This window comes from Elaeis guineensis, chromosome 1, assembly GCF_000442705.2.
Source record: "Elaeis guineensis isolate ETL-2024a chromosome 1, EG11, whole genome shotgun sequence".
NCBI classification, from domain to species: Eukaryota; Viridiplantae; Streptophyta; class Magnoliopsida; order Arecales; family Arecaceae; genus Elaeis; species Elaeis guineensis.
In genome coordinates this window covers 106080892-106090935 of record NC_025993.2, presented here as the reverse complement: position 1 = coordinate 106090935, position 10044 = coordinate 106080892, and the positions used below count along the sequence as shown (strand labels likewise).

Here is a 10044-nt window from a genome sequence, read left to right as displayed (position 1 = left end):
ATAGCGACCAACGTGGATGGGTCTTCTCAGGCTATTCGAAGACACCTAAAAATCGAGGGCAAATTGAATAAGGCTTACCTTTTTTTGACCACAGGCAAGCCATCGCTTGCCAGCTGACGATCCTGATAGTGACTCCTGACCAAATCTTTTGATGCCTCTCGTCGATCTACGTCAGTCTATCCATGAAAGATCCAATGGCTGTGATCAAAAGACCCAGTCGTTCTCGCATGAGCATGCCCGAGTGCAATGCGGGAGATCGAAGATACCGTTCTGACTTGTTGACCTTGACATGCCGTATAATTAACTTTGTAACTAGTCAATACCATGTGTAAATAAATACATAAACAAGTTAGTTCCCATTCCCGAAGTAGAGCTATCTCTTCAAACTAGTCTTTCTTCTTCTTACATTATATTATATTTTGGGAGCAGGGTTGCATCTTTCACGTAGGAGAAGGATTCAATTTCCTTCGCACGAGTCGACTGTTGGATCATCCGCTCCAAATTTCATGATTCGCATAGGAGAAGGATTCAATTTCTTTCGCACGGATCGACTGTTGGATCATCCACTCTAAATTTCATGATTCATCACTTTATATAGGTCTCAAAATAATTCATACCGACGGTAAACAATATGGATGAAAAAAATATTTTATCAATATTTTAAATTAAAAAATTTTAATAATTACCTAAGATTTATGCAGAAGTAGTTGTAGTTCAAAATATTGATGTGATATTTTTTATTAATTTAATTAAAATATTTATTAAAATATTTTTTTAATAAAAAAAATTATTGCTATGATAATATCATATCAAATTTATCATAATTTTATAAAAATATTTATATTTTAATGATCATAAATTTAATATGATATCACCTTTGCAATAAAAATCTTCTACCCTCTTGCGCTCAGAGCCTATATTTTGTCCCCGAAGTTGAGCTGCCGCGCTTGCCGTGCGGTCACAGCCTTCCCTCAAAGCCTCCAATCCCCATAGACTTATCATCCCCTTGTATCCCTCGATCCAAAATATTTTATATCCTCCAACCTGCTAACCAGGTCCACCACCCTCTTTCTAAGAGAAGGCTTGCGGTTGGTAGAAACGAGATACCATTATAAATACACCTAGCTTCTATAGACCAAGCATCACCGTTCCCACCCCAACTCCCCTGCTGCATTTAGTTTCTCTTGCTCTATCTCTCCCACTCCCACGAGCTCAAATGTCATTGCCGAGCGACTGCGGCCAGCACGGCGGGTGGTGCAAACGACGTGGCAAGGTCTACCGCATCTTGGCCGGGATCCTGGCCTTCATCATACTGAACCTCCTCATCATCCTCATCATCTGGCTCGCCCTCCGCCCCAGCAAGCCCAAGTTCTACCTCCAGGACGCCTCCGTCTACGCCTTCAACGTCTCCTCCCCGGACAACCTCCTCTCCTCCACCATCCAGGTAACCATCTCAACCCACAACCCCAACGCCCGCGTCGGCATCTACTACGACCGCGTCGACGTCTTCGCCTCCTATAAGTACCAGCAGATCACCCCCGCCACCACCGTCCCTCCCTTTTACCAGGGCCAGAACGACATCGACCTCTGGTCACCGTACCTCTACGCCGTCTCCGTCCCAGTGGCGCCCCACCTCGCCGAGGCCATCTCCCAGGATCAGTCGTCCGGCTTCCTCCTCGTCCACGTCAAGATCGAGGGCCGGATCCGGTGGAAGATGGGTTCCTGGGTCTCCGGTCACTACGACCTCTTCGTCACCTGCCCGGCCTTTCTTTCTTCCCAGTCCGGGAAGGGCGTCGGCGACCTGCCGGTCATCAAGTTCCAGCAGATCTCCACGTGTAGCGTCGACGTATGATAATATTTATGTTTCTCGTTTTCTGAAACGGTGTGGAATTGCTGGGGTTGGACGATGAGAGATGAGGGTAAGATTTCGTTCACGTGTATTCATGTAATTGCATGTTAATTGTGAAATTATGTCATGGGGATTGTCTAATTATGATTTCCTGGACGCAGACTACGTGATTCCTTCATTTCCCATTTAAAATAAAAAAAATCTGGAATGCACATGCAACATCCCAGCGTAATTGCTACGGTAGTTCAGATTATATCTTTTACGGAAAGAACCATTCATCTTCTTTACATCAACCATTGGATTGCGCAAAAAACCACTCCAACATAACCCCCCCAAAAAAAAAGGGAAGAGAGAGAAGAAGAAGGAGGAGAAGAAGAAGAAGGCTCAAGAGTATTTTGAGAACAAGATGCGATCCATGGTGCAAAAAAAATATCAATTATTTTTTTATTAAAAAACACATCCAGAACCCAATGGCTGCACTTCGTTTGTCGCGACCAATGTGGATGGGCCTTCTAGGGCTATGTGAAGACACATAAAAATTGACTGCAAATTATCTAGATTATAACAGGACAATTTTTCACACCCCTCATCTGCGCTACGTAATTGCTCCAAGTCCAGGGAAGTTGGTTTAAAATGTAAACAGATTCTCTACCAAATTCTTTTGGGTCTATTAAAACTTACCATGTGCTTAAGCTATATGAGCTTGCAACAAGTTGGAAATAAAAATTTCTTTGCCCTAACAGAGTTTTGGTCTGTTTCCCAAACGAATGTAAAAAAAAGCCACGTAAGGTCGGCCAGCTCCGTCTTGCCCATGCTATTTCAGTGCTAATGATGGCTGATACCTAGATAAGAGATCCTGAGACCAAGATTTCAAAACACATAAAAGACACCTATCTTTTTGAAATGGAATTGCATCACAAAGGCGAGGAGCTAAGAGTATATGTATCCACCTATATATCGGCCATCTCAAGCAATAAAGGTTAAAGAATGTCTACAAAAAGGAGAAGAAAGAAAAAAAAGGGAGGAGAACGCACCGAGTAGTGGCTTATCTTTGTCAAAGTGGTGTCTATTGATGCGATTATGACTCCAAATGATCTCTAAGATGCTCTTGAGATGCAAGAGACACACAATAAATTTAATGATATTTTGATTCGATGGTATAGCTAGGTAGGGAACATGTTCACAATCAACATTTCTGGCTTGATGACGCTTCGTCTCATGTATGTTTCATCACTTGATAGCACGAATAATCATGGGAACAATGCTAGCTTTTCGGATTCGAACAATAACTGCACAAGATTCGCAGGCTTGGCATGAAGGCTTAAGCAGGTTCGCTTTCTGGTTGGGTCAGACTGCATGGGGTTGGAATGGGTACTTGATTGGTTGGGGTGTTTTAGGCTTAGCCCGTAGCCGGGCCGAAGTTGCACAATATGGACATGTATTCTCTCTTGTTGGTCTCTGATCAAGGTTTTTGTATATGATTTGTGGCACTAAACTTGTACCAAAATTAGATGTCGGTTTGCTCTCTTTTTGAGGAATATCCATGATTGAACTGAGGTCCTCCTATAAATCTGATTTGGATTGTTTTACATCTCCTTCTAATTCTATGTAATTTTGAATATTCATTTCTTATATCATGAAATGAAGTTATGGGGAACACATTTTTGTCTAAAAAAAAGTATTATCATTGGAATACATTACATTTATTCTTTGCGTGAGACCTATGACCCAGTAAACCATAAAGGTAAAAACCTTAAAAAAAAAAAAAAGGCTTTTAATATTTATTTATATGATTTTCCATGACACAAGAATCTGCTAGCTTACTTTAATAGACCTTTTGACTTGCTACAAAACAAAGGAATACAAGATGTGTAAGTAATTACTTCGTTCATTGACATGCTTGGTGGTCCAATACTACTCCATAATTTGCAATTAACCTTTGATTGAATAAGATATCATTTGAGTTATATAAACATAATCTAATTCTGCAATAAATTAAATAAAAAGATGCAAACTTTCCTCCAAGAAAAAAGGGAAAAAAAAATACACGTAAGCTTATTCTTGTAGATTTAAAAAGGTCTATTAAATATCGACCAAGATGAATAAAAGAAAGAATTGAAATAGGCTCTAGAAAGTTTCATATTAGAAAAACTATATACTTACTTGTTATGAATAGTCAAAAAAAAAATACATTTCTATTATTATAATGCAAAAGACCTTGTGCAAGGATGCATTGCTTTTCCGAATCAATCGCTACGATGTTGATAGCTTGTTGAGAAGGTTGATGAAGGCCTTGGTGGTTTCATCACTAAGTTATGTGGTGACCACCTAGGGCCCTTTTGGACCTTTGGTTATCAGTAGGCAATCGCGCGAATACTTCGTGGGGCCTAATATTTTTATCTTCCTGAGAAATATTTTGTGCACTGGGGCGGTGTAAAAAATCTAATGTCGCAATTTTTTATATGATCGATCCACATAATCATACTTTTCAATGCTCATTAAATATATTTATTAAATATTTATAATTTTATTTTTTGATTTAAAATTTTGAATGATAAAAATATTTTTCTGTTCTGAAAAATTATGTCATCCGGTGATTTAAAACATAATATAATTTTTTAAAAATAAAAAATATAAAAGAGAAAAATATTTTTATCATTAAAAATTATCAAATTAAAATGATAATTTTTAATGATAAAAAAATCGTTCTCCTCTCATGACTTTTTATTTTCAGAAAACAATAATAGGCTTCAGAATGTCGTCAAAAGATGTGAGACTATAGGGTATTATAATTTTTTTAAAATAATAAAATATTTTAAATCAAAAAAATAGATCTGTAAGCATTTAATGAGTGTATTAATGGATGTTGGAAAGTGTAGTCACGCAGACCAATAGGAACGGGCACAAAGAATTTCTCTTATCTTTTTAGGCAACCCCAGGACAAAAGCCCAACAGTGCTATCTGGGCCATGCTGCGCTACTATGATAATCATGAGCCGGACTAGATAGAAAATATGATATTTTAAATAAATTTTGTTTGAAATTTAATTAAAAATAAATATAGTTTAAGCCCCAGGCTTGGTCTATGATCTGCTCTACAGTCAAATTTAACAACTTCAAGCCTGAAAGCATCTCTTCAAAATGCTAATGGGCCACCGATCAAATGTCAACACTACGTTCAAAGAAAAAAATCAAACTTTTGCAATTCTATGAACAAAACTAGTTGATTCCAATCTCAGGGAGGACCATGGTAAATAGTAACGCATATTGGGATTACGCAAGTTTGGGTATCCAATTGAGTCAGAGACGGATCCAACCAAACCAGCGCATTTCCAAACCTCGTTCTTTTCCTTTTACCTCTTTCTTATTGTATGTTAATTTATTTTACTTTATTATATTTTATTTCATTCCTGTGAAACCTTGCTGATGCCTCCCGAGCTAGTTTTTTCTGTAGGTGGACAAGATCAAGCATTCAGCCAAGTCTTAACGCGTTATCCACACGCTTTGGCCCATTTCCACAACAAAAGCTTCGGACTTGATTCGAAGCTTCCTCACTCCTCACCCTCCCTTTTCCCTAAACCACTCTTTCATTGACAAACCACCTTAGCTTCCTACCCTTTCCTAATCCCAAACATCCACACCTCTCACCCTCCCCTTTCCCTGAAGCTCTCTATAGACAAACCACCTTAGCTCCATTCCCTTCCCAAACCCAACCTCTCTCTCTTTCCTCTCACCCTCCCCTTTCCCTAAACCTCTCTCTTTATAGATAAACCACCTTAGCTCCCTCCCCTTCCCAAACCCAAACCCCCCTCCCCAAGAAAACCACGAAATAGAAGGAAAAAAAAGAGAAAACAGTCCTCACCAAATGGCTTATCGAAACGAAGAAAGGACAAACAGTGGGTCGTGCTGCCTCTGTAAAGCCCTCTTCAAACTCTTCGTTTTTGTGGGCCTTTCGATCTTCTCCTTCTGGCTCATATTCCGCCCCCACAGGTTCAAGGCCTACATCACCACCGCTTCTCTGTCCCGCTTTGACCTCGCCGCCGACGAATCCAGCCTACAATACAACCTCTCTCTCGACCTCAACATTCGCAACCCCAACCGGAGGATCGGCATCTACTACGACCGCATCGAGGCCACCGCCTCATACAACGGATCGCAGCTAAACACCACCCCACTCCCCACCTTCTACCAGCATACCAAGAACACCACCGTGCTGCACCCGGCCTTCGATGGCCGGTCGCCGGCCCTTCCAACGGCGGCCGCCACCTTTAAGAGGGAGAAGGGTGAGGGATTCTTCTACATAGAGGTAAAGGGCTACGCTAAGATCCGGTTGAAGGTTTGGTTCATCAAGACCCGGCATATCAAGACCCGGATTCAGTGCATGGTGAAGATTCCGGCGCCGGGGAGCTCCGAACCGTTTGAAGACACCAAGTGCCATGTGCGCTACTGATGGCCCTGTGATGTGGATTTTTTTTTTTTTGATGGATTCCTTAATTGTTATCGTTAGTGGTATTAGTTTTTGTTTTATGGCATTTTATGTATTTTTTTTTTTTTTTCCCCCCTGCGATGCGGTTTTCCTGGAAGTAGACGCGTGATGGCTTTGTACGAATTGATAAATATTGACTCAACGGAGTCGTCTTAGTGACCTAGTTCTAGTCCATGTGGCTGGTGAAGGAGGGTTACTTGGTGACGGCACTACAGGCACATCCATCCTCGCTGAGAGGTTAGCCAATTAAAGACCGCCACGTTGCCATATTACGTTACATATATTCTCCTACCCCAAGTGCCAAGAGCTAATCATTTTTCTCCAACCTAAGTGCTCCCAAAGATAAAAAGAGTGAAGTGCCCTTTCAATGACCAGAACTATGGGTGCTCGCCAACAAAGAAAGATTCTTTTCTTTCACTTGAGCCAAAACATGCTAAAATATTGATTTCAATTATTGATCCCATGTTTTTCCTAACATTGATTGAATACGCCTTTTCCTCTAAAAAGTCCACAAAGGGTGAAGATTAGGTGGCTATAGACAAGCTTTTAAAGTAGTCCATATCCACTTAGTAAATGATCATCTAATAAAAATGTGAAAAATACACTCCACATTATACAAACAATGAAGGCAGCCTATACTTACGGTCTATCCCTTCTTAACAAGGACTTCACTTATATATGATTTATTCTTCAAGGTCTCAATCTTCTCTAGAATTGCTGTCTTTTAGATGACTTTATAATAAAGAGCAAATAAATTCATCATCATTAAGAAATTCATAGTAAGAGTGAACTATGAAAGAGCCATGCTATATTAGCTTTTAGACGGCAATATTAGCAATTTGTGATGGTCTGATCATGGAAAGGAGATCTAGCTTGATTTGCAATTGAGATGTTTGGAGCTAGGATAAAAGTCTATGAAGAGAAATTTTTCACAAAAGCATTCTTCAACTTCATTGGGAAACAATAGATACATCCTCTTTTAGTACATAAGAATATGCAAGTCATCAAAAGGATGCACAAAAGTTATGGTATTAACCCAAGTATCCTCCTAAAATCCAGTATGATTACCATTCTACACTCGAAGCATGTGCAATTTCAAAAGGCTAAGGGGCTCTTACAGATATTCTTCTAAATGGAAGATAGTTTAACAACGCTATTTCTACCAATCTAGTTCCTCCAAAAAGATCCAATACCAGCCAATAATTTCTATACCCATTTAGTTAATAGTGCTAAGTTCATTCTTTTAATGTTGTTTATATCAAGTCCTACTTCCTGTTTAGATCCACAGACTATGCTCCAATTCACAAAATAGTTAAAGCTATTTACACTCTCTTGTTCTTTCCAAAGAAAAGCTCTCTTCATCTAATCAATCCTATTGGCAATCCACTTTGGCAGTTAACTTTGCCGATATTGCTGGTGCTACAGAGGCATTTAGATCAGTAGAAATGTTTTTGAAACTAGGAATATCAATGAGGATTAACTTTAGGAACATTATATTTATGATATTTTTCTAAAAAAAGGTATGTAATTTTTTTAATTGAATCTTTCTTTAACAATCTAACCGGCAATGCCGCTTCTTTCCCTCAAAAAAAATAAAATAAAAATAAAAATAAAAATAAAAATAATCAAGCTGTCAAAACAATAAAGGATGATTATTTTTAAGTTCTTAGAAAACAATATTGAGTACTCAAAGGCTACAAGCATGAGAAATTCTAATTAAATTTTTTTTCAAATACCTTTAAATCTTGCACGTGAAGCATGGTGAAACCCCATGGGAGCTCTGGTGCTGGCAGCATCTCTCCCTTTAAATCTTCTCGCTGACCACTGCAGCCACTCTCCCCGCAACCCTCCGCTTGCATTGGCAGCAGTGAGCCGATACTTATCTTCAATTTCTTATGACCAACAATCGCAAGTGAATTTCCTGCTTTTCTCGGTCTCTTTTGTTTCCTCTTTTCTTTTCTTTGGTGGGCATCAGGACTTACATGGGTGCGAGTTAATGGGACTGGGCCAGGCCATCTTATTGGACGTGGCCTTTATAGGACGGCCTGGCTTAGAGTGGGCCCTTGTTCCGGATTGGACCTCAAAAGTTAGGCCCATAAGTTTTGCGCCTGATCCCAGCCTGTCCGGGGCCCTTGGTCCATTCATCTTAAATGAGCCCTAATCTCGACGGGCTAGCCGGACCTGAGCTAAGCCTATGTGGAGCCAGTTGTATATATTTTTTTTCCGTACTTGTTTTTTCGGTACATTCCAATTGTATATTTTCAGGACAGGTGCGAAGTGCTGCTTTCATGTGTGGGGTCTTGTCTAAAATACTTTAGAATGGATAAAATCTTGTTGTCTTCATCCTGCCACTGTTCTGTCTTGGTACTTGTATTGTTTTCTCCGTTATTTAACCCTGCAAGAAGCACTGTACTTGTAGATTTGGCAGCCGGCCTTGAAAGTTCAAATAAGATCCGTCCATTTCCCTAGTTTGAGCCTTCATTCTTGAATCTTCCATTTGTTTTAAAGTAGCCTCTATGGAACCATACGTTGAAGCAGAATAACAATTAATAGCTGCTAGTCAGCATTGGCTTGCAAGATTATGCATCAGAAACCGCACTAAATTTTGTGCAACTCACTCCCTTAGCCATCGTAATTGTGAGTCCTAGTATACAAGATTGTTTTAGCTTCAGCTGTGTCAAGGACTTGTTCACCTAGCTATTGATTATAATTAGCATCAGCAGAAGCAAGCATGTGATGAGTGCGGTTGGGTTATATGCATCTTGCCCAATGAAAGCCTTGTAGAAGGGACAGTCTTGGTTGCACTGCGACCCAGTGCATGTGCATGTCGAGATTCGTTCTCAATTAAGGTGGTTGATGGATGGAGATTCGTGCCGATATATATATCTCGTCTCACCAGTGCATGACAAATGGGTCACCATGCCCTGCTCCTAATTGTTTTCGACCTGGCCCAGTCCAGGTCAGAGGTTGCATATTTCCATTTTCTTAGGGCGAGCAAGCTGCATCCATTTCGGCAATAGAAAAGCCATATACCAATTGCTATAACCCTCAGATATTATAATCCTCCCATCATTCACAAAAGATATGCTTTAGCTTCCGAAAACAATAGCAAGAATTGGCACCGTCGCCCTACGTGAGGCCGGCCATGTTAGGAGATTGCAATTAGGGGTTCCACATATCCTTCTATTTAATGTAGATAAAGCTAAAGCCACAAACAATAGGAAAGGGCCCCATAAACATGATAGGGTCCCCTATGGTTGGCCGTTTGCCTCGGGATGCATGGCTTCCTTCTCTTACGTCCTGATCATTTGGCTCTCACCAAGGACCTCTCTTTCTCTTTCTTACAAACTAAACAAATTAACCATCCACCACCCAAAAGCTTTTGTAGCTCAGCGATGAATGCTATTGCCCACAGCTGCTCCATCATCCCCATATGATACAAAAAGCCTTCCCCTCCTCCCTTGAGACGCTCTCGTAAGACAACGACCCATCATCCACCAAAAGCATCATCATTCTCATTCTTCATGCCATGCATGCATCTACTTCCTCTCCTCATCCTTTTTGACCGGTCCTGTTCCACCTCCTGTGGAACTCGAGCTTAAAAAAAGAACAAAGAATAGAAAAGAAAGAGAGTAGCACATGGATTGGCTTCTCTGGCCTCCTCCCTAGAACTGAAGGATCACATAAAGTAGGATCCATCACCTCGGATC

At 40.3% G+C, this 10044-nt stretch overlaps 2 protein-coding genes across 2 annotated transcripts; both read left to right on the top strand.

Moving 5' to 3' along the window:
- Positions 1 to 1065: 1065 nt before the first annotated feature.
- LOC105038306 (NDR1/HIN1-like protein 1) lies at positions 1066 to 2056 on the top strand. Its single transcript, XM_010914070.4, has one exon. The coding sequence runs from the start codon at positions 1217 to 1219 to the stop codon at positions 1850 to 1852; it is 636 nt and encodes a 211-aa protein (XP_010912372.1). The 5' UTR covers positions 1066 to 1216; the 3' UTR covers positions 1853 to 2056.
- A 3352-nt stretch (positions 2057 to 5408) lies between these two features.
- LOC105038305 (NDR1/HIN1-like protein 10) lies at positions 5409 to 6493 on the top strand. The gene has a single exon (XM_010914069.4). It carries the CDS (start codon positions 5714 to 5716, stop codon positions 6296 to 6298), a length of 585 nt encoding a protein of 194 aa, XP_010912371.1. The 5' UTR covers positions 5409 to 5713; the 3' UTR covers positions 6299 to 6493.
- The last annotated feature ends 3551 nt before the right edge of the window (positions 6494 to 10044 follow it).

Coding starts and splice junctions, on each gene's coding strand:
- LOC105038305 (XM_010914069.4), top strand. CDS start 5,714: ATGGCTTATCGAAACGAAGAAAGGACAAACAGTGGGTCGTGCTGCCTC.
- LOC105038306 (XM_010914070.4), top strand. CDS start 1,217: ATGTCATTGCCGAGCGACTGCGGCCAGCACGGCGGGTGGTGCAAACGA.